The sequence below is a fragment of the Schistocerca gregaria genome, chromosome 11, assembly GCF_023897955.1.
Source record: "Schistocerca gregaria isolate iqSchGreg1 chromosome 11, iqSchGreg1.2, whole genome shotgun sequence".
In the NCBI taxonomy this organism is placed as follows: domain Eukaryota; kingdom Metazoa; phylum Arthropoda; class Insecta; order Orthoptera; family Acrididae; genus Schistocerca; species Schistocerca gregaria.
In genome coordinates this window covers 111,768,507-111,793,004 of record NC_064930.1, presented here as the reverse complement: position 1 = coordinate 111,793,004, position 24,498 = coordinate 111,768,507, and the positions used below count along the sequence as shown (strand labels likewise).

Here is a 24,498-nt window from a genome sequence, read left to right as displayed (position 1 = left end):
AAACTCTGGCATGCCACAGGGGAGTGTTATGGGACCATTGCTTTTCACAAATATAAATGACCTAGTAGATAGCGTCGGAAGTTCAATGCGGCTTTTCGCGGATGATGCTGTAGTATACAGAGAAGTTGAAGCATTAGAAAATTGTAGCGAAATGCAGGAAGATCTGCAGCAGATAGGCACTTGTTGCAGGGAGTGGCAACTGACCCTTAACATAGACAAATGTAATGTATTGCGAATACATAGAAAGAAGGATCCTTTATTGTATGATTATATGGTAGCGGAACAAACACTGGTAGCAGTTACTTCTGTAAAATATCTGGGAGTATGCGTGCGGAACGATTTGAAGTGGAATGATCATATAAAATTAATTGTTGGTAAGGCGGGTACCAGGTTGAGATTAATTGGGAGAGTCCTTAGAAAATGTAGTCCATCAACAAAGGAGGTGGCTTACAAAACACTCGTTCGACCTATAGTTGAGTATTGCTCATCAGTGTGGGATCCGTACCAGATCGGGTTGACGGAGGAGATAGAGAAGATCCAAAGAAGAGCGGCGCGTTTCGTCACAGGGTTATTTGGTAAGCGTGATAGTGTTACGGAGATGTTTAGCAAACTCAAGTGGCAGACTCTGCAAGAGAGGCACTCTGCATCGCGGTGTAGCTTGCTCGCCAGGTTTTGAGAGGTTGCGTTTCTGGATGATGTATCGAATATATTGCTTCCCCCTACTTATACCGCCCGAAGAGATCACAAATGTAAAATTAGAGAGATTCGAGCGTGCACGGAGGCTTTCAGACAGTCGTTCTTCCCGTGAACTATACGCGACTGGAACAGAAAAGGGTGGTAATAACAGTGGCACGTAAAGTGCCCTCCGCCACACACCGTTGGATAGCTTGCGGAGTATAAATGTAGATGTAGATGTAGAATGCCTGCCCAGACATTCACAGAAAATCTGTGTTGATCACGTGATTGCACAATTGCATGCGGATTCTCGTCAGCCCACACATGTTGACTGTGAAAATTTACAATTTTACGAAACTAAAATGAGCTCTTAACATGGAAATTAAGTGTTTCTGGACACATGTCCACGTAACATCTTTTCTTTATTTGTGTGTGAGGAATGTTTCCTGAAAGTTTGGCCGTACCTTTTTGTAACACCCTGTATAAAGATCAAGTTCTAAGGATGTTTCAGAACCTCTGCACAATGAGTTATTGTCTTTTATTGTGAAGGTACTGTTCAGTTTTCGATCTATGTAGAGCAAAATGAGTATTTTGTATGCCTCACCTTTTAGGCTAAGACATGATTAAACAAAAGAAGAGGAGTGAAACTGCCAAAAAGTGGAGTGCCCTTAAATACGTAAATAATCTGGTAATTGTCTACAAAATAATATAAGGTATTTAGTTTTACATATTTTAATATTGTAACATTGTAAATGCATTATGGCCATGTTTAGAAATAATATATTTAACTAATGTAGTGTCACGTGACCGGACACAGGACAGAGGATAGGGGACAAAGGTCGTGGTCTTTGGATCGTTGTCCGTCGGTGCGGTAAGGTCGGTGCGACTAAGAACCACCAACATACTATCATGTGGTCATCAGTTTGTTTTGTGGAAGTGTAAAATAAAAACAGTTTTCATTCTAAACTGTTGTCTGTGTAAATCATTTGTGAACAATCATGATCTAGACATATACTTGAATTCATTCACTGCTGTACTTAGGCTGGCTATTTACTCAGTATAGGGCACGAATGCAACTGAGCACAACTGAACCCCTTTTGCAGACGAGTTATGATAAAGAGTAATGTACAAGACCGAGTGACGTTGCAGTACCTTAGACTGTTGCACGACTCGTCAGCACTAGGGTTCGGTTGTACACTGTTTTGATATGCTATTATGTAAGCAACGAAAAGTTATCTATGAGGGTTGAATGAAAAGTAAAGAATCCACCTTCTTTAATTGGGTTGGATGGGAATATTTTAATAAATCAAATGCAGAAACAGTCCTTAGAACGTGTTCTTTAATTACCAATATTCACTTTAACACATAATCAACAGCCAGTTCGATACATTTCTGCCAACAATGAACAAGTTTTCTGAAGCCATCACAGAAGAAGTCGAAACTCTGTTTCCGCAACCACAGTCTCACAGTTTTCTCAACATCTTCATCAGAAGCGTACTGAGGTCCCCGCAGATCGTCTTTCGTTATCGGGAACAGATGGAAGTCAGACGGTGCTAAACCTGGACTGTACGGAGATTGCCATAAGGTGGTCAGATTCAGTTTCTGAAGTTCTGCTGTGGTGACAAGTGAAGTGTGTGGTTTGGCATTGTCACACTGCAGGAAAATGTGTGATCCACACATTCTTGTGGAAATTGGAAATGAGCATTTGGCGTCATTGGCCGGAAGCCCCCTTAAGGGGCAGATCCAGCCGTCGTGGTGCAGGTCTTACTTACTCTGATGAATCTCCTTTGGGGTGACATCTTCTGCTGTCAAGAATTCAACGACTGCACGTTGCTTAAATTGCACTGACTGTCCGTCTGCGCGGGGTTCCTTACTTTACACTGTAACGACACAACCGTTCAATGGTGAGGCTTCCCGCGAACTGGAGCTGTAGAAAAGAGGCTACAGAATGAGCCAGTACCTGCTGCATACCAGTGCTGCCAGCTGTTGAACAGTTACGAAGGTGGAGGCATTCCTTTTCAGTCAACCCTCGTAGAATACCTAGGGAAACAGGCAGTTGATGATGTGTAAACTCACGGATAAATACTCTAGGGTCATACAGAAAGTAAAGAATGTTTTGTTTTGATACCAGACCACAAGCACCAGCCACAACTGCCATTTGACGACTGACCTCGGTACTCGTCCGCTTCAGTGTGGCGTCACCTACGATCCGGTGCAGTCGATTACTGCTTAGCTGTGTGACTTTAAAATGTGTGACAAAACTGATGATTGCCAGAGCGTGCCTTTTAAATGTCCAAGACGTGTGACACATCAAAATTTATAGGCAGATAACTGAGGTTGTCTGTAATGTGACGAATGAAGTATCAGTTAGAAAGTGGTGTATGATGGAAAAATGTTCACAACGGAGATTGCTTGGGCTGTCCCTCATTGGTGGCTAATGGACTCGGAGTAAGGATTGAAAGACACATCCGAGAAGATAAACGTTTCACAATTAGTGGATTTCAGTGGCCTTCTTCCAGAGACTTCAACCAGTTTGCTGCACTCTTAAAAAATGAGCAGCGCTGAATGCTTTCCTCCTTCACGTTAATGCAAGTCCCTGTGCAGCAGGAGCGGTGCAAGACTCGCTTCAGCTGGTTCAGTGGGAAATGTTTCAATATCTGTGGTACGGTCCAGACTTGGCCTCAAGTGATCATAACTTTCTCCCTAAATTGAAAGATTTTTTGAGTTGGCCATGTTATGAAGTGATGATAATCTTAAGAAGCCTAACATCAAATGTTCTACAACAGGGCAGCAACTGAATATCCAGAAGGTATAGAAAAGCTGATAAAATGGTATGACAAGTGGCTAAATTTTAAGGGTGACTATGTAGAAAAGTAACTTCAGTATCAAATTGTACATGAAATAGTTTATGTAGGAAAAAAAGTTCTTTGTTTTCTGAATAACTCTCATAGATAATTAAATAATAAGTAATTAGGCAGTGATCACTAGGGATATAAATGTTGGCTTACTAAATGTTTGAATTTTACTGAAGATTTGACTGATGGCCGTATGCAGTATAATACTATCCATGACGGAACAGACGAAATTAGAAATAATTATATGAATGCACGATATCACTGTAGGTAAGTGACTCTAGATGGGAGTGTTGGTGAGCTGGTGAGTGTATCAAGATAGTTCGTGCATCTGTCATAAACGCTGTGTCCAGGTGGCGCAGTGATAAATGCAGCTGCATACTAAGCAGGATGTCCTGGGTTCGAGTTTGGGCTCCGGTGCAGCACCCATTTTCACTCGTCGCCGATGATTCTGCATAAAGTCCTGATGCTGCTGTTACCATTAGTTCTCCTCCTTTCCTTTCCCTCCCCCCCCCCCCCCCACCTCCAACTTCAGTTACAATAATGAGATATAATTGTTCTAGCAGAGTGAGCAGAGCAATCACAGTCAATCATTAACATAAAGCAAATGAGTTGTTTAGTGCAATCAGATTCACCTCTACTGCATAAATTCCTAATGCTTTGTAAATTCAGTGAAATGTTTTTGTAGTAATTAGATCACCATACCAAAGTTCGGTCACTGTTGACTATTCTTACCTGCACAGTTTAAATGTCTCAAAAATTGTGAATCGACTAACTTCCGAATAGGTATACATAGGAATGTGGAGTGTGATAAAACAGAAAGTAACAGTAATTTCTTTAATTTTGCAGGCTATCCAATTTTCTTTTTTTCTTCTTGTTGGTACACATTTTCCTGATGTATTTTTACATTTTCAGTTGTTTTGAATATTTAGTTTTCAAAATGTTGACTGTGACTTTTGGCAGAACTACTATGAGTAAACAAGAGTTTATGAAATGGTATAGACATTTCGAAGAGGGTCGAGAAGACGCTGAAGACGGCAACTGCCCTGGATGCCATAGCACATTGATTACTAAGGAGAATGTGGAAGAAGTGAAGAAAAGGGTTTTGGAAATTTGCCAAATCACCATCAATGAACTTGCTGATGATGTCAGCTTATCTTTTGGCTCATGTCAAGCAATTTTTTCAGATTTTTTGGGCACGAGACGTAGCAATGAGGTCTGTTCCGAAATTATATAATTTCAATCAAAACCAACGCTGCGTAGAAATCACTCAGGAATTACTGAATGAAGTCTACAAAGATACAGAACTTTTATAGAAGGTTCTAAGAAGTGACAAAATGTGGACATACAGGTGTGATGTCAAAACTGAGGCCCAATTGTCACATTGGAATTTCCTTAAAGAATCAAGACCAAAAAAATTCGACAAGTTTGATCACATGTGGAGATTATTCTCACTGTTTTCTTCGATTATAATGAGATAGTGCATAAAGAGCTCCTGCTTTATGATTGTACGGTCAATAAGGAATAGTACTTGGAAGTTACCATCTGTGTGAAGTGAAGTGGTAAAAAACAAGCAGAATTGTGGCAAAACTTCTCGTGAAAATTGCACGACAATAATGCCCCCACTGATAACTCAATGCTTGTCCATGATTTTTTGGCAGAAAAAAGTACCGTTAAGTTGCCTCGTCACAATATTCACCAGACTTGGTACCCAGCGACTTGTTTCTATTGCCGAGGCTGAAGATAACTGTGAAAGGACGTCATTTTGCCACCACTGTTAAGAGAACACAGATTTGCTGAAGGAGATTAATACCATAACAAAAATAAGTTCCAGAAGTGCTTCCAAGACTGAAAAAGTGCTGGCACTAGTGTATTATATCTGAGGGGGACTACTTTGAAGAGGGCAAAATTGATACTTCAGAAAAAAAAGTTCCCATTACTTTTTAATCACATCTAGTATTCTTTTCCATTTTTGTAGTCAACCTCCTTATTTCTTACCTAGTCAGTCCACTAAAAAATTAGCACCTTTCTGCAACACCATGTCTCGTATGCTTTGATTCTCATCTTTTTCCTGTTTTCCAACAATCTGTCCTCTACTTTCATGAGATAATGTGCTTCAACCATATATTTTTATGGTCGCAGTCTGTATTCCTCACTGTGATCCAAAGCCTTTGTAAACTGTCATTTGTATCTGTGTTCATACAGAAACATTCTATGGTAGTTAATATTTTTGGAACAAAATGATGTATTGATGCAATTTTGTGAAGTAGTGTAGTACATTGTTTACTCAACAGATCTTGGCAAGTGTTTTCCAGCAGTTGACAGTGCAGCAATGAATGAAGTAAGACTGTTGATCGAGTAACGCAAGGCAGTGTTGAAGTGATACTGGAAATATGAAAACGTGATGGAGGTACAACGACAATTACGTAATGTGTATGGAACTCAGCCACCAACACATACAACAATTTGTCATTTTGAGGATAAATTTGAAGCCGACGGTACTGTTAAAGATGTGTGTAAGGAAAGGTCTGGCCGACCAGAAACATGAATAAGTCCAGTTTCCAGTGCTTCTGTGTTGCAACATTTTACTAAGTCACCCCAAAAATCTGCAAAGCAGGGTGCGTATGAAGGTGGGTTAAGCCAAATTATGAAGGTTGCAAAATGGAAAGTGTACATTCAAAGATTGCTGCAAGCTATGGACGAGGACGACACGGATCGAAGAATAGAGTACTGCAAGTGGTTTGAAGTCGCACTTTGTTAGGGTGAACAGTTTGCAGGTCTGGTTATCTGGTCTGATGAGGCACAGTTCAAACTGAATGGTATTGTAAACAGCCCCAACTGGTTGTATGAGCTCCTGAAAATTCTCACATTCATGTGGACAAAACCAGCTATTCATTTGTGGTGTGGTCTGCCACTACGCTGTTTGATTGGCCATCTATTCTTTGAAGGTACTGTACCTGGTTAAGCGTATCTTCATATGCTGCAAACATCGATTTTACCTGCCGTCAGAGAGATGTTTGGAAATGAAATATTTTAGCTGCAACAAGATGGCTCTCCGCCTCACTACCGCAGAGGTGTCGGAGCCTGCTTGGGTGAAAATCTGCCCGGACAATGGATACGTTGAAGAGGAGCTGTTGATTAACCACGATGGTCTCCAGACCTTACACCTCTTGCCTTCTATCTGTGGAGAGCTTTGAAAGATGAAGTTTACCAACAGAAGCCTGCTGAACTGAACGAACTATGAGAAACCGTCGAGGCATCCTGTGCGGCTATCAAAATGAGAACGCTGACAGCTGTAGTTTGGTCAACTGTCCAGTGTCATCGATGTTGTCTGGTTGCTAATGGGGGTCACTTTGCATACATAAAATAATTTTCTCTCCCGTGCAAGAACTGTAACAGTATATCATTTTGTTCCATAAATGCTGGCTATCAAAGAAAATCTACATTTTTCTGGACCCCCTATGTATATTATTATGAGGCGCGTTTTTTTAAGTAAATTCCGTTTTGAAATTTAAAAAAGATGTCTCAATAATTTTATTTTACATGAAAGCCTGTACCTTAATCTACTTTTCTACAAAATTTCTGTCAATATTGAGGCACTTGTCATAACGTTGTACCAGTTTTTGAATATCCTCCTCATAGAAGTCTGCCGCCCGACTTGTTAACCACTGCATCACCACTGTCTTGACTTCGTCATCGTCTTGAAGACGCTGACCACCAGGTGTTTCCTCAAGTGCAGGAACAGATGGTAGTCATTGTGCGCAAGGTCGGGGCTGTACGGAGGGTGACCTAGAGTTTCCAATCGAAAAGCTGTGATGAGATCTTTGGTCTGATTCGCCACATGTGGATGGGGATTGTCTTGCAGCAAAATGATGCCCTTGCTCAACTTCCACGGACTGTTGCTTTGATTCTGGTGTGACGTAGGCCACCCACGTTTCATCGCCCATAACAAATGGCTTAAGAAATCGACGCCGTCGTTGTGGTACCGTTCAAGGAAAGTCAATGGACTGCCTAAACGTTTGGTTTTGTGCACATCTGTCAATATTTTCAGTACCCAGCGTGCGCACAATTTTTGGAAATTCGAGTGCTCGGTCACAATGCCATACAAAACACTATGAGAAACATTAGAAAAGTCATCCCGCAAGGAGGAAATCGTAAAGCATCTGTTTTCTCTCACCTTCCTGCACCAAACTTTCATTAACGACTGAAGGACGCCCACTCTGTTGTGCATCGTGCTCATTTGTGCGGTCATCTTTAAATGCTCTCAACCACTTTCTTACCATTCCATCACTTGTAATGTTCTCTTTGTAAACTGCACAGATCTCATGATGAAAATCGATCGCTTTTATGCCTTTAGCACTAAGAAATCGTACAACAGCCTGTGATTCACAGTCGGCAGGACCATCTTAAACACTCAGTACACAACCTAAACAAGGAAGAATGAGACTGCAGTGGCGTCAGTGTTTAGGTTAAGGTACAGGCTTTCGTGTAAAAATAAAATTATTGAGATATCTTAGCCCATCTTTTTTTTTTTTTTATTTCAAAATGGTTCTTACTTAAAAAGACATGCCTCGTATATGTGGTTTACAATTTCATATACTAAATAGTATAGTGTTTTTTCACAGCCTTTTATAAAAGTTTTGAGGTCTCCAACACGAGACACGTCCTCTGTAACTAGCGACTAGCAGTGTAAGACTCAGTATCTTACACAACTCGGTTTTGATGTGTTTGGCTATAATGCATATTCCTTGCACACCCTCAGTATGTTCATCGTTTCTCATCCCAATAATGACACAGTATACTTGTGTTTTTAGACGGTAAGATTTTGTAGAGTCCGCCTCACAATGAGGGAACTGCTCTGCACAGATGATCCTGCCGGGCAGCCGTCGGGGCGATGAGCAGCAGGTGGCGTCGATGGTGGCGATGCTGCCGGATGAGGGGCCCGACAAGCCGGCGGTGCGCGTCCCCAACAAGCACATCATCCCCGCAGAGGCCATCATTGTCAACAAGGAGCTCGGCTCGGGGGAGTTCGGCGTCGTGCAGCAGGGCGTCTGGACCAACGACGGCGAGAGGGTGAGTTGTCGGAGGACGGCGTGGGGGTCACCTCGTCTGGTGACACGGCGAGATCTAATATTGTTGCAGATTGCCACAGGCCTCTGGTGGAGCTAAGGGGAAGCAATAGGGTGTACCTAGTGTGAGTCCCTGGCCACTCGGGGATCTGTGTCAATGAACAAGCCGATAGATGGGCTAGGATGGGGGTAACAACTCCATTTATTGGACCGGAACCTGTCTTGACAATCACCGAGACTGTGATGAAATTAGAACTACGGAACTTGCTTAGGAAACAGCACATAGCAGCAGGAGAGCTTCTGTTAAGTTTGGAAGGTAGGAGATGAGGTACTGGCAGAAGTAAAGCTGTGAGGACAGGGCATGAGTCATGCTTGGGTAGCTCAGTTGGTAGAGCACTTGCCCGCAAAAGGCAAAGGTCCCGAGTTAGAGTCTCAATCCGGCATGCAGTTTTAATCTGCCAGGAAATTTCAGCACGTAGGATATTAGACCGAGGTCCATAAATAAACACATGGTAAGGTAATGATGCCGAAGCCATGTTTTAAAAGAAGCTCTGTAATCCTGGGAGTGAACAGGATAGAGATCAAACTCGTGGCTGGACTGATGGCCGGCCATGGGAACTTCGAAAAATACCTACACACAATGGGTATAATGGAAGAGGACCCTAAATGCAGGATCTGTGATGAGGATGAAGAAACTCCATCACACCTAATCTTTGAATCCATGGTATTGGAGAGTAAAAGATACAGAAACCTCGGGACAACTAGACCTGAAGGAATTGTGTCTAACAAAAAACTGGTAGAGGGACTCCTTGCACTATTTATGGGCACTGGTTGGCTTTACTAGATATACAGGGAGCGATACCGGACAATAAATCTAGTTTCGGTGCGGGCAGTGGCAGTTTAGACCTAAGCTATTTTAGGTCTCCTGTTAAAATCAATCAATCAACGGCAGTGAGAATTTGTGTCATCAATCTACTGTTACTGGCTAATCCATCCAGCTCTGTTATTCATGATGTTTAAACCAGGTGATTGGTCTCAAAATTATGCTGGTCCGTCCTGAGTGTGGTTCTGGCAGTCCGACTGGGACGAAACACTGAAGTTCATAAAGTTGTCCAAAATGTAAACTACATTGTTAACCACTAGTGCTTCTGTAAGAATAAAATATGCTGGTTGTTTTGTGCACTTAATATGAAATCCAAACATTGTGGTGTTCAAAATCTTTGGCTTACCTGTTAAGAGTGGCAGGAACAATAATATTCTCTAGGGTATGAGACACATTAATTCACAGGGTTTAGAATGTAATCTAATAATTTTCTACGCTACTGACCATTAAAATTGCTACACCAAGAAGAAATGCAGGTGATAAATGGGTATTTATTGGACAAATATATTATACTACAACTGACATGTGATTACATTGTCACGCAATTTGGGTGCATAGATCCTGAGAAATCAGTACCCATAACAACCACCCCTGGCCATAATAATGGCCTCGATACGCCTGGGTGTTGAGCCGAACAGCGCTTGGATAGTGTGTACAGGTACAGCTGCCCATGCAGCTTCAACACGATACCACAGTTCCTCGAGAGTAGTGACTGGCATATTGTGACAAGCCAGTTGCTCGGCCACCATTGACCAGACGTTTTCAGTTGGTGAGAGATCTGGAGAATGTGCTGGCCAGGGCAGCAGTCGAACATTTTCTGTATCCAGAAAGGCACGTACAGGACCTGCAACATGCGGTCGTGCATTATCCTGCTGAAATGTATGGTTTCGCAGGGATCGAATGAAGGATAGAGCCACGGGTCGTAACACATTTGAAATTTGGCGTCCACTGTTCAAAGTGGCGTTAATGCAAACAAGAGGTGACCGAGACGTGTAACCAATGGCACCCCATACAATCACGCCGGGTGATACACGCTTCCAATTTGCGTTCACCGTGATGTTGCTAAACACGGATGTGACCGTCATGATGTTGCGAACGAAACCTGGATTCATCTGAAAAAAATGATGTTTTGCCATTCGTGAACACAGGTTCGTCAAGTACACCATCGCAGGCGCTTCTGTCTGTGATGCAGTGTCAAGGGTAACCGCAGCCGTGGTCTCCGAGCTGATAGTCCGTGCTGCTGCAAACACCATCAAACTGTTTGTGCAGGTGGTTGTCATCTTGCAAACGCCCCCATCTGTTGACTCGGGGATCGAGACATGGCTGCACAATCCGTTAGAGCCGTGCGGATAAGATGCCTGTCATCCCGACTGCTACTGATAAGAGGCCGTTGAGATCCACCACGGCATTCCGTATTACCCTCCTGAACCCACCGATTCCATTTTCAGCTAACAGTGTTTGGATCTCGACCAATGCAAGCAGCAATATCGTTTCTCCTCCTAAGACGAGGCATCGCAATAACGTTTCACGAGGCAACGCTGGTCAACTGCTGTTTGTGTATGAGAAATCGGTTGGAAACTTTTCTCGTGTCAGCATGTTGTAGGTGTCGCCACTGGCGTCAACCTTGTGTGAATGCTCTGGAAAGCTAATTATTTGCATATCACAGCATCTCCTTCCTGTCTGTTAAATTTTGCTTCTGTAGCACGTCATCTTCGTGGTGTAGCAATTTTAATAGCCAGCAGTGTATATAGGGCTTCAGTGCAGATGACTGCCTGGTAGTGCTTCATTGTTATGTTTCAGGAGAGACACGTTTTGTCGTAGGTGCTCTCGGTCAGTTTGTATGCCAGCCCCAAATCGTATGTTGGAGCCAATAGTGCTGTTCCTTCAGAGAGACTGGGTTCCAGCTCTCCTCTCAGGTATTTAAACCTGTCAGTTTCCTCAATTTCCCCCTGCTCCAGGTGCACACTGAAAGGAGAATCAATGATGTTTGTGATGTATTTTGTTTTCTCAAGTCATACATTTTGCCCTGCCCTTGAAGTTTCTTTTCAGTTTGAAATATTCACAGAAGAGTTCGTCTGAACTTTGCTTGTAATTTGGTGTAATTGAAAGTCTGTCAGACAAGATTACGTGTCTTCCAGTTTAGTCCTAGTTCCTGCAGGATTTTCACGAGTGTAGGTCTGATGATATAGTTGTATCTTTCCCTGCTACTGAAGTCTCTAGGCATGCTTTCTGTGCTGAGACAGCTTTTGTTACAGCTGGTGCCTGGGCTAAGAGGAAGCTTTCCAGCTGATATATTTAAAAAACAAGATTTGTCACCTGACTGTCACTTGATTTTTCAAAAATTATTCGGCAAAAAAAAGTAGAATTTTGCACGTGTTACAGTCTCGTATCTTCACTCAATAAAGAACTGAATTTTTTTCACTATCCATCATAATTACTGGACTGTGTGAAATTAAGTAAAACATTGCACGCAATTTTAGTATTTGCAGAGGTAGAAAAGCATTGTGTGAACTTAACGTATGGTTGATTTTAGCTGACATTGCCAGGAGTGAAATGTAGACAAAATATCAAAATTTCATGTATATATTAAAAACAAAGATTCCAAGACTTACCAAGCGGGAAAGCGCCGGTAGATAGGTACAATAAATAAAACACACAAACACACACACAGAATTTCTAGCTTTCGCAACCGACGGTTGCTTCTTCAGGAAAGAGGGAAGGAGAGGGAAAGACGAAAGGATGTGGGTTTTAAGGGAGAGGGTAAGGAGTCATTCCAATCCCGGGAGCGGAAAGACTTCCCTTAGGGGAAAAAAAGGACAGGTGTACACTCGCGTGCGCACACACACACACATATCCATCCGCACATACACAGACACAAGCAGAAAATGTCCTTTTCCTTCCCTCTTTCCTGACGAAGCAGCCGCCGGTTGCAAAAGCTCGAAATTTTGTGTGTGTGTTTGTGTGTTTTATTTATTGTGCCTATCTACAGGCTTTTTCCCGCTCAGTAAGTCTTGGAATCTTTGATTTTAATATATTTTTCCCATGTGGCAGTTTCTTTCTATTTTATTTACATCATCAAAATTTCATCTATAATTGACAGAAGAATGATATTACATTCTCGAGTTATTGGGTGTTATTATCTGACGGATGGCTGCATGCGATGTCACCACTTCTGCCCATGCAGACTTGGCAGCTGCTGTTAAATGCGTGTCATCCAGTTTTTATTATTAGGTGAAAGTTTTGATTTTAGCGCATCCTATAGTCCGATATCTTTGCGCGATAAAGTACTGATTTTTTTTTTATGTGCCAGTGTTACTGTGCTGCATTAAATTAAGTAAAACATTACAGGAAATTTTAAAGATTTGGCAGAAGTAGAAACACATTGCGTAAACTTGGTGGATGGTTGATTTTAGCTTGTACCTTGCAGTGTACATAAGATATCAGAATTTTATTTAAAATTATTTAGAGTGGAACAATATCTCATTCCATTCTCTAATTTGGTTTGCACAATTCAGCCATTCACATCCATGCACATTGTAAATCGTCACATTGTAAGGCCGGTTGCACACACGGCGGATTTTACCGCAGCGGTCAATTGGCCGTCGCCGCCGTTCCCACAGTGGTGCACAGGAGTAAGTCAGAGCTTGCACCTTAAGCGGAAGAAAAACGAATGGTAAATCTGACGTCGGCGGTAGCTGTGTGACCGCCGGCTGCCACTGGCGCTGACGGAAATTCTACCGGCACAGCCAAAGTAGTGGCGCACTTCACCAATCGCGTACAGACGTCCGTGGCACTGTAGGAAAACTGTAGTGGCACAGGGGGAACAGCATAGCAAGATGTGTACGCCTGCCCACAACGGCGAAAGAATTGAGGTTGATGAAGATGATGACAGTGTCCCTCTCAGCAACTTTTCACGTGGTGTAGTGCTGACTTAGGGCTGAGTATATGTGCAGTACAGGAATGCCCTATTCTGAATCCAGTAACAGTGTATTAAAGAAATATAGTGGAATGCCCCTGAGGTTCCACGTGTGGAGATCAACCTGTCATACTGAGACTTTTGTGAGAAATATTCTATAATTATGAGATAGAATTGCTCACCAATACTTATCTCTGGGTGAAATGTCAGGACTGCAAACAGATCTTAGTGTACCCTTGTCTTCATTACGTATGGGCTCCTTTCATCCTGGGGTGCCCTTCCATTTCCACCTTCCCCAACCTATCCCTCTACATATCGGCAGTCCTGACATTTCTCATGAAGATAATTAATGGCCAACAATTATGTTTCATAATTTTGTACAATGTGTTCAGAAAGTCAGTGTGCACTGGCCCAACAAAACAAAGTTGGCAGAACCATTTCTTCATAGTTATGCAATTGTTTTTTAATTTTTTCTACAGTCACGTAACATTTAACAGTTTTTTCAAGCATAGGAATTTTACAGCCAACTGGTTGCAAATAACTGTTTGGTACAATTAACCTAAGTTTTGACACCTACTAAGGGTGTCTTCATCAGAATAACAATTTGAAGAATCATAAAATTACATTGCGAAGAAGCAAAAATTGAAATAAAATACGTTCCAGCCATGTCACGTATGTCACGTATGCCCAGCTAGGAATAACATCCGGCTGTTCTTATTCCTGGCTTGGCATACATGACAAGGCTGGAAAGTGTTTTATTTTAATTTTGACTTGAGCATAGCTGCTCTATATTCTGACCTGCTTTTTTGCAATGTAATTTTATGGTTACTCATTATTTTGTCTGATGAAGACACCCTTATTAGGCGTAGGTCAGTTGTACCAAACAGTGATTTGCAACTGGTTGGCTGTAAAATTCCTATGTTGAAAAAATTGTATAAGGTTGCTGATAAAGAGCCATGTTCAAAACTGTAACATTTAACAGTTTTGTTCAGTTGATGATCATTAATGAATGCAATGTATAGAGTTCTGTTGTTCAGTCTGTTTTTAAATAATGGTTCCTACAACCAAGGAATGTATCTTCCTTGCTGAACATGTTTACGAGAAGCTAGTAAATACACAGATTTAATGTAGGAGACATTTCCTGAAAAATTTCTGGAAACATTTGTACCTCATCATAATGCAGTTCTTAAACTTGCTGAGAAATTTTGAGACACTGGCTCAGTGTTATAAGCCGAATGAAACGGACGATCACTTAATCTAAACGAATAAAAGTTGTTGGATATTTGTGACTCTACGTAGCAGAGCCTAACAAAATCGTTCTGTAAAATGACAAAAGAAACAGATATCTGTCTTGCAACTGCACATAAAGCAGTTAGGCACACACTGAAATAGTTGCTGTATAAAGTGACAACAGTGCACGAATTGAAGGATGTGGATTGTGAAAAGAGAATTTGTTACTGCAGATGGTTTATATCTTTCATTGAGAGGAATACCACTGATAGTCTCAATGTTTGGTTCCTCCTCTCTGGCCATGTCGGTACAAAAACCACACGATTACAGTCTGTGGAGAATCCTTGTGCTGTGCTTGAAAATCCATTGCATGATCAAAAATTTGAAGTGTAGTTAGATTGCGCATTGTTGGACCTTAACTTTTTGCAGAAACCGTGAGTAGTGAATGTTACTGTTTAATTACCCACAGTTTAAATAAGATGGCAATAGTGCACGCACAGCTGACGGCATTACGCGTCTTCTGGAGGGGTTTCTTGGGAAACATGGCTCTGCAAAAGCTTACGGCCACCTCGCTTGCCGGACCTTAATTCCACCAGAGTTTTCCTTGGGGGAGCAGTAAAATTGTTGGTGTATTTCAGTCACCCAAGCACACTTCGTGACGGAAAAACTGAAATACCAGCGTACTTGGGAAGCGTATTACAATCAGATCTGCAGCAAGGGTTTTCCAGTAAAATTAAATAAATGGGTTTTGAATTGGATAACCATCTTTGGACGTTATTTCCAATGTATGTTGTAACAGCCAGGGGATGGGGGAGGGGGAAGGTGGATTGCATAATGTTATAAATCCAAATAGTGGCACAGTTCAGTCGCTGCTTGTCCCTGGTAATTTTGCTGCGTTGGCTCTGTCACTCACCTTTATATTAATTTTTGGCCGTTTAGGACAACTTTTATGAATTGTTCTGGCGGTCCAATGGTCCACCTACTCTGTCCCACCACCATGTACAAACTTTTTCTTCTTCTGAACTTCAATCCTTTGCAGGGTGATGCTAAAATATGAGGTCATAACGACTACTTCGAGCTGTGAAATAAACTTCCAACTCCTAAGTTTCACTTCTCTGTACAGGGTGTTTATAAATAAATATCAGGGTTTTAACGCTTTATAAAATTTATTACATTAAACTTACAGTTATAAATGATATGTCAAGTGAAAGAGCAACTCAAACAGTTTTACCAAGAACATTATAAATGTTCAATGTGGGCACCATTTGTCACACGGCACACATCAAGTCTATTTACCCGGGTACCCAAGCACTGGATGGGCCGCAAGAGGCCCAATGATGGGGCTTGCTTTGCATGGCCTCCACGTTCACCCGACCTAATGCCGTGCGATTTTTTTTTCCTTTGGGGCTTCATCAAGGATCGTACGTGCCTCCACTTGTAATATTATGTGAGCCTCACTGCCCCCTTTTTTTTTAACTAATTTGTGCCTGATTTTATTCTGAGACTCTCAGTAACATATGTAAATACCAAGTGAAGTGCATACTCAAAGATTCACAACTACAATCGTTGCGGGGATTGTGTGCTAAAGAGTTAATTGCTCTTCTTAACTATAACTTGTTATGTTTTTTCTTTCATCCTCTCCTTGTATGTAAGTCAATTCACGATATTTATATCAAATCATTGTTCAATGCTACATGCTTAATAATATTTTAACTCATTTCTTCAGTGTGCTATGCTCACTGAGAGCATTGGCTGCAGTGTCTACTAAACTACCGAATGCAGTTTCTTTATGCTTTGGAATCACAACATTTATTGTAATAAGCCTACAGTGAGTGTTGGACCCAGACAAAAGCAACACAACAAAGACTACAGGCAACAGAAATGATGTTTCTGCTCTCAACATCTAGGACACAAGAGAACTAATCTCGTCTGGAATTAAGGTATAAGACTCAGTTTAGGTGCAAGGAGCGTACGAGAAGAAATTACAGCTCAGATAGAATGGCTAGATCAAGTTGAAAGAATGGCCACTAATAGACATACAAAATTGATCAATAACTGCAGAAGTATAGGAAAATAAAGTAGGTGAAGACCGCAGAAAAGATGGAAAGATAATCTTTGAGAACTTTGTAAGTGAAACAGTCTTATGAAGACTGGTCCGTGATGTTAATGACAACAACGGAAAAAGAGAAAAAGTCTGGGTTGCAGTTTATGTCTAATGAAAGGATTGTGGGACATGTAAATGGGCACTCTACAGACCATCCAGTGTGTTGAAGAAGACATAGTGCAGTATTGACTTACAATTCAGTCCTTTCACTGTGACACTCACAGTTGTCACTTTGCCTGTGGCACGTTTAAAGAGTGCTCCAAAAACTACGCTGGTCTGGAGTTGCGTACCACATTTTTGTTTGTGAGTTTACCACATTATTATCTACCATTTCAATTTCCATAAACATTCTGATTGTTGCTTCAGTCTGAATTTTTTACAGTTGTTCGATGTGTGCTCAACTGTGGATCAGTGTAATATTGCAAAATGAGAGCTATCAGTGAAAACATTTAATCAGAATGAAGAAAGTTAGATAGCAAAGGTAAGAAATTTTCATGTGATTATGGGGCACCATGAGCAATGTGCTGACCACATGACTCTCCGTATCCATGTCCAGTGACGCGTATCGACTGAGGACGACGCGATGGTCGGTCAGTACCATTGGGCCTTCTGAAGCACTGAGTGTATCAAGAGTACGGAGACTTAATTGTAAAGTTCAATGAAACAGGTTCAACAGTGAACATTAAAGAGTTCTGGGCACCCTCGTTATGGCAGATATGTGCGAAACATTGCAGTCATTCATAAAATTGTGTCTGTTATGTGGTCCAGCAAAGTTGGGTCTTTGCCAGTCCCAAGAATTGGGCATAAGATATTCTTCAGGATGGAAGATTCTTCAGTACTATCTCCACGGAATTCAGTTAATGCAGCAGCTGAAAAAATCTGATTGTGAGAAAAGACAACTTTTGTTGGCTGGTTTATGAGAAAACTAAAGGAAGACAACAGTTTTGTGAGGAACATAATCTTTAGTGATGAGGTGTGCTTCCATTTAAATGAATCTGTGAATAAACAGAACTGTCTTATCTGTGGGGCAAAAATCTTTGCACGGTTGAAGAGAGGGAAATGCATCCACAGCAAGTGACAGTTCGGTGTGGTGTTTAGGTCGGTAGCATTATCGGCCTTTTCTAAGATGAGGCAGGACAACCCGTGACAAGTAATGGAAACTGATACCGTGTGGTGATAATAGATTTTTTGCGGATTTCAGTTGATCAGATGTTAGAGAGTCGTGGTTTCAACTCTATGACACAACCTGCCACATTTCCCCTGAAACAACTGAGTCGATGTGCGAGTGATTTCCAGATAGCCTCATCTCATTACCAAGGTCACCGGACTTGAGTACATGTATTTTTTGCTTTCGGTATCTCAAATTGTTGGCATATGCCGATAAGCCCTGAACATCTGCGAGTTAGAAGAAAGTGTACGTGCTGTTGACAAAATGTAAGTGGAGTCTTTGGTCAGGCAATCGTAGCAGATTTCAGTGACAAGAATTCTTGCGTGCCAGCACGGTAGAATAGGTAGTATACTTGACATCATTTTCCACACCTGAAATGGGAAGATGTGATGAACATGTTAATTAATGTTTTTTGATAATACTAGGTTCATAATTTCATACTTGGAAACTAGCATACTTTCGAAGGAGTCTATACATCTGTAATCTGCTAGCCACTGTATGAAGTGTGCCAGAGGGTGCTAGTGTCCTTATACTTTTCACTGCCAGTCACAATTGGAAGCTTTGGCATGACATGGTGATAGGTAGTGATGTTTCACATAAAAAGGAAGTCATAAAATTGGTTACTATTTCTTTGTTTGCAGATCCAGGTTGCCATCAAGTGCCTTAGCCGTGAGAGGATGCAGAACAACCCGATTGAGTTCCTGAAGGAAGCCGGCATAATGCACTCCATAGACCACGAGCATATTGTTCGTCTCTACGGGGTGGTCCTCGACACGGGAGCTCTGATGCTGGTGAGTGACGAATGGCTGGTGGCTGCTTACTGAACCAGTCAAATGTGTTTGAGAATTATTTTACTCGAGGTCATGGTTTTAAATTTGGGACAGTAAGGAAGCAGGCTTCCTAGTTATGCTTATGCTTTTTGCTTTTCTAGCAGAGTTAACAGTTCCATTGTTGTGCACAATATTTTGATTGTCAACTTAATTGTCATACCGAGGAACTCTGAGCAGGTGTCTCTTTTGCACTTGTTTCACATATTCCCTATAAATAAAGCGCACAAATAAAATGCACTCCAATATCTAGTGGACGCGGTTCTTCAGGGAGATTGAATCATAAAATTATATTAATTCATTTTTAATCCTAAAATGTTACTTATCTTTCCATGCTTTATAAATGAATTCCACTGAATTTCTACATATATCCTTGTACATTCATTGCGTGAACATTTACAAGCGCACTGCCAGTGTAGCTACCTGAGTATAACTTTAAAAAGTAACAGCATCTCATTTTATCGATACATCCTTTTTTAATATACTATCGTCCGTGCTGATTCTCATTGTTGCTTGCTCCTAGGGCCTCCTTCAGCATCTGTGCAATGTTGTAAACTCTGTGGCCTACTTACCAGCTGCTGACGAACTTTTAAATGCCACACACTGCTTGAGTAATACTGCAAATAAATAATGCTGACAAATATCTACACTGTGCAAAAATGTGCGGATGTATGTGCTATTTGAAAAATCCACTTTTGTATAACGTTGATAGATAACTCAAACAATGGAAAATCCAGGATCGGATGTTTCCATTCCAGCACTACACAGCTGTTCCAATATTTCACCCCCCTCTCCCCTGCCCTCAGTCTAACCTGCAGCACTTCACTGTCTCCCACCCCCACCATACTACCTCTCCACTCCAGCCCCCCCCCCAACCCCCCCCTCCCCCGCTCCCTTACCCCGACCCAGTCACCTCTCCTATCATGCACTGGTGCTGCTGTTCGCAATGTGGTTCTGTTTGCCTGAGACTGCAATTGTTTGTGTGTGTGTGTGTGTGTGTGTGTGTGTGTGTGTGTGTGTGTGTGTGTGTGTGTGTGTGTGTGTGTGTGTAGGGGGGGGGGGGGGCGGTTGTCTTGCCCCCCTTCTAACAGCTGTGTACCACTAGTCTCTAGAGGAACGGAAGGTTCCAAATGATTGGAAAAGAGCACAGGTAGTCCCAGTCTTCAAGAAGGGTCGTCAAGCATATGCGCAAAACTATAGACCTATATCTCTGACGTCGATCTGTTGTAGAATTTTAGAACATGTTTTTTGCTAGAGTATCATGTCATTTTTGGAAACCCAGATGCTACTCTGTAGGAATCAGCACGGATTCCGGAAACAGCAATCGTGTGACACCCAACTCGCTTTATTTGTTCATGAGACCCAGAAAATATTAGATACAGGCTCCCAGGTAGATGCTATTTTCCTTGACTTCCGGAAGGCGTTCGATACAGTTCCGCACAGTCGCCTGATAAACAAAGTAAGAGCCTACGGAATATCAGACCAGCTGTGTGGCTGGATTGAAGAGTTTTTAGCAAACAGAGCACAGCATGTTGTTATCAATGGAGAGACATCTACAGGCGTTAAGGTAACCTCTGGCATGCCATAGGGTAGTGTTATGGGACCATTGCTTTTCACGATGTATATAAATGACCTAGTAGATAGTGTCGGAAGTTCCATGCGGCTTTTCGCGGATGATGCTGTAGTATACAGAGAAGTTGCAGCATTAGAAAATTGCAGTGAAATGCAGGAAGATCTGGAGCAAATAGGCACTTGGTGCAGGGAGTGGCAACTGACCCCTAACATAGACAAATGTAATGTATTGCGAATACGTAGAAAGAAGGATCCTTTATTGTACGATTATATGGTAGCAGAACAAACACTGGTAGCAGTTACTTCTGTAAAATATCTGGGAGTATGCATGCGGAACGATTTGAAATGGAATTCAATTGTTGGTAAGGCGGGGTACCAGGTTGAGATTCATTGGGAGAGTCCTTAGAAAATGTAGTCCATCAACCTATACTAGAGTATTGCTCACCAGTGTGGGATCCGTACCAGGTCGGGTTGGCGGAGGAGATTGAGAAGATCCAAAGAAAAGCAGCGCGTTTAGTCACAGGGTTATTTGGAAAGCATGATAGCGTTACGGAGATGTTTAGCAAACTTAAGTGGCAGACTCTGCAAGAGAGGCGCTCTGCATCGTGGTGTAGCTGGCTGTCCAGGTTTCGAGAGGGTGCGTTTCTGGATGAGGTATCGAATAAATTGCTTCCCCCTTCTTATACCTCCCGAGGAGATCACGAATGTAAAATTAGAGAGATTCGAGCGCACACGAAGGCTTTCCGGCAGTCGTCCTTCCCGCGTACCGTACGCGAATGGAACAGGAAAGGGAGGTAATGACAATGGCACGTAAAGTGCCCTCCGCCGCACACTGTTGAGTGGCTTGCGGAGTATAAATGCAGATGTAGATGTAGACAAAGACCTTAACGGCTAAAAGCTAAAATTGTGAAAGTCTTCCTGTTGTGCCTATCTGCGAATCAGCATCTCCACTATGTGGTGATTATTAATAGATTGCTCATTTATGTGTGATGATGAGGGTCCAGAAGACTTTGCAACTCTGACGTGCGAGGGAAATATCATGAATTTGAGTACGAAAATAATTCTGTACCCCCACAAAAGTTTAAGAAGGAATTTAGTCAGTTTAGTTCAAGGTACTGGTTGCAAAACAATAAAATAGCTGATAGACACTGATCTGTGCAAAATCAGTTTGGATTCTGGAGAAATGTAGGAAGACATGAAACAACACTAACCTTACAATCTGTCTTAGAAGAAAGGTTAAAGAAAGGCAAAGAGGCATTCATAGTATTTGTACAATTAGAGAAAGCTTTTGACCATATTGAATGGAATACATTGTTTGAAACTGTGAAGAGCTACATCTGCATCTACATGGTTATTATTCAATTCACACTTAAGTGCCCGGCAGATGGTTTATCAAACCGTTTACATACTACTTCTCTACCATTCCACTCTCGAATGGCGTGTGGGAAAAAGGAACACCTAAATTTTTGCGTTCGAGCTCTGAATTCTCTTATTTGATTATCATGATCATTTCTCCCTACGTAGGAGGGTGTCAACAAAATATTTAGGCATTCAGAAGAGAAAGTTGGTGATTGATATTTCGTAAATAGGTCTGCCTTTGTTCCAGTGACTGCCACCTCAAATCGCGTATCATATCAGTGACACTCTCACGCCTGTTGTGCGATAACACGAAACGAGCTGCCCTTCTTTGCACTTTTTCGATGCTCTCCGTCAATCCTACCTGGTAAGGATCCCACACCGCGCAGCAATATTCCAGCAGAGGACGGACAAGTGTAATGTAGGCTGTCTCCTTTGTGGGTTTGTCGCATCTTCTAAGTGTTCTGCCAACAAAGTGCAATCTTTGTTTCACCTTCCCCACAATATTATCTATGTTGTCTTTCCAGTTTAAGTTTTTTGTAATTGTAATTCCTAGGTATTTAGTCGAATTGACTGCCCTTAGATTTCTGCGATTTATCGTATACCCAAAATTTATCAGATTTCTTTTAGTACCCATGTGGATAACCTCACACTTTTCTTCTTTTAGCGCCAATAGCCACTTTTTGCACCAAACAGAAATTCTCTCAAGATCATTTTGTAATTGGAATTGATCGTCTGATGATTTTACTAGACTGTAAATTACAGTGTCATCTGCAAACAATCTAAGGTGGCTGCTCAGATTATTACCTAGATCATTTATGTAAGTCAGGAACAGCAGAGAGCCTACGACACTACCTTGCAGAGTGCCAGATATCACTTGTTCTGCTTGATGATTTACCGTTCATCACTACGAATCCACTCACTTAACTGAGACAATACTCCATAAGCGCACAATTTGATTAATAGTTGCTTGTGAGGAATGGTATCAAAAGTCTTCTGAAAATCTAGGAATATGAAATCGATCTGAGATCCCTTATTGACCGCACTTGTTACTTCATGGGAATAAAGAGCTAGAATGATATTTTCTGAATCTGTGTTGGTTATGTATCAATAAGTCATTGTCTTCAAGGCAATTCATAATATTAGAGTGCAGTATATGCTCCAAAATACTATTGCAAATTGATATGGGTCTGTAATTCAACAGGTTACTCCTATTTCCTTTCTTGAGTATTGGTGTGACCTTTGCTACTTTCCAGTCTTTAGAAACAGACCTTTCGGCAAGTGAGCGGTTGTATATGACTGCTAAGGAGGGAACCTCCCCATCCCACCCCACTCAGATTTAGATATAAGTTGGCACTCTGGATAGGCCTTGAAAAACTCAACTATGAAAAAATAAGCAAAACATACAAACTGAGTAGTCCATGTGCAAGATAGACAACATCAAGGTTGATGAGAGTTCAGGAGTGCCATGGTCCCGGGGTAAGCGTGAGCAGCTGCGGAACAAGAGGTCCTTGGTTCAAGTCTTCCCTCAGGTGATAAGTTCAGTTTCTTTATTTTTGCAAGGTTATGATCTGTTCATTCGTTCATTGACATCTCTGTTCACTGTAATAAGTTTAGTGTCTGTGTTCGCGACCGCACCGGAAAACCATGCGATTAGTAGACGAAAGGATGTGCCTCTCCAATGGGAATGATCACAAGGTCATAGGTCAACCGATTCCTCCACAGGAAAACACGTCTGATATATTCTATACCACACTGGTGGCGCCAGGTGCGTCACATGACAGGAATATGTTGTCGACCCACCTGACTTGTACACATAAGAGTTTGTCATTTGTCACTGAAAATAAAAAATTAAACTTTTCATTCGAGGCAAGACTTGAACCAAGGACCTTTCGGTCCGCAGCTGCTCTCGCTAACCATGGGACCACGCCAGTACTGAGCTCATATCGTCCTTTATGTTGCTTATCTTGCACATGGACTACTCAGTTTGCATATTTTGCATATTATTTCGTAGTTCCACACAACTTCTACGTGTTTTCTCGATTGATCTGTGTTCAGTTTTTCAAGGCCTATCCACTGTGCCAACTTATAACTAAATCTTAGGAGGGTGCGATGGGGAAGTTCCCTTGTAAGAAAGGTGTTATTGTGTCTGCATACTCTGAAAGGAATCTGATTTGGTATACCATCTGGACCGGAAGACTTGCCTTGGATAAAATACAGGTAGCAAGAGTTCATCTGCAGCTTCTACAGAAACAAAACTGCAGTTTGAGTCGGAGGGTTATTTATGTAAAAGAAGCAGCAACAGCAGCAGAAAGAGCAAAACTCTTCTTCATTCTGAGGTAGTAAAAGTACAAAAAACAAAACAAATGCCCCCCGAACGGGCCTCGAAGGCGCAACGGTATTGACCGGCCACCGTGTGATAGTCGGCCTTTAGGCTACATCGGACGGTGATATAGAGAGGCACATGATCAGGAAACCACTGTCCTGGCCCCTGTCAGTTTTTTGACTAGCGCGCTACTCTTCAGTCGAGTAGCTCCTCATTCGGGTCGTGAGGACTAAGCGCACGCTGCTCGCCAACTGATGTCGGCTCCGGTGTTACCAATGGGGCGAGGCTGAGGGACGTCAAAAGAACGGGGAAAAAATTTGCAAAATGTACGAAAATGCACCGAGGGGAACAGTGCGCCGGTAAGACACTGGATCTTTGTTTGGTAAGACAACGGTCCAAATTTTTATGTGGTCATCCACATTCAGGTTTGCTGTGATTCCCTTAAGGGGGGGAAGGAAGTCAAATGGGCCGACTTGGAGCAAGAGAGACATCACAGGACATTTTAATAACCAGTGTCTAT

At 41.9% G+C, this 24,498-nt stretch overlaps 1 protein-coding gene across 10 annotated transcripts in view; it reads left to right on the top strand.

The window, feature by feature from the left end:
* LOC126295315 (activated Cdc42 kinase-like) overlaps positions 1–24,498 on the top strand; it is a 335,217-nt gene that overhangs the window by 74,993 nt on the left and 235,726 nt on the right. For all 10 annotated transcript variants that reach the window (XM_049987766.1, XM_049987765.1, XM_049987761.1 and 7 more), the window contains exons 3-4: positions 8,394–8,600; positions 18,539–18,688. In XM_049987766.1, coding sequence (XP_049843723.1) covers positions 8,394–8,600; positions 18,539–18,688 — 357 coding nt within the window. The remainder of the gene's footprint in view (positions 1–8,393; positions 8,601–18,538; positions 18,689–24,498) is intronic.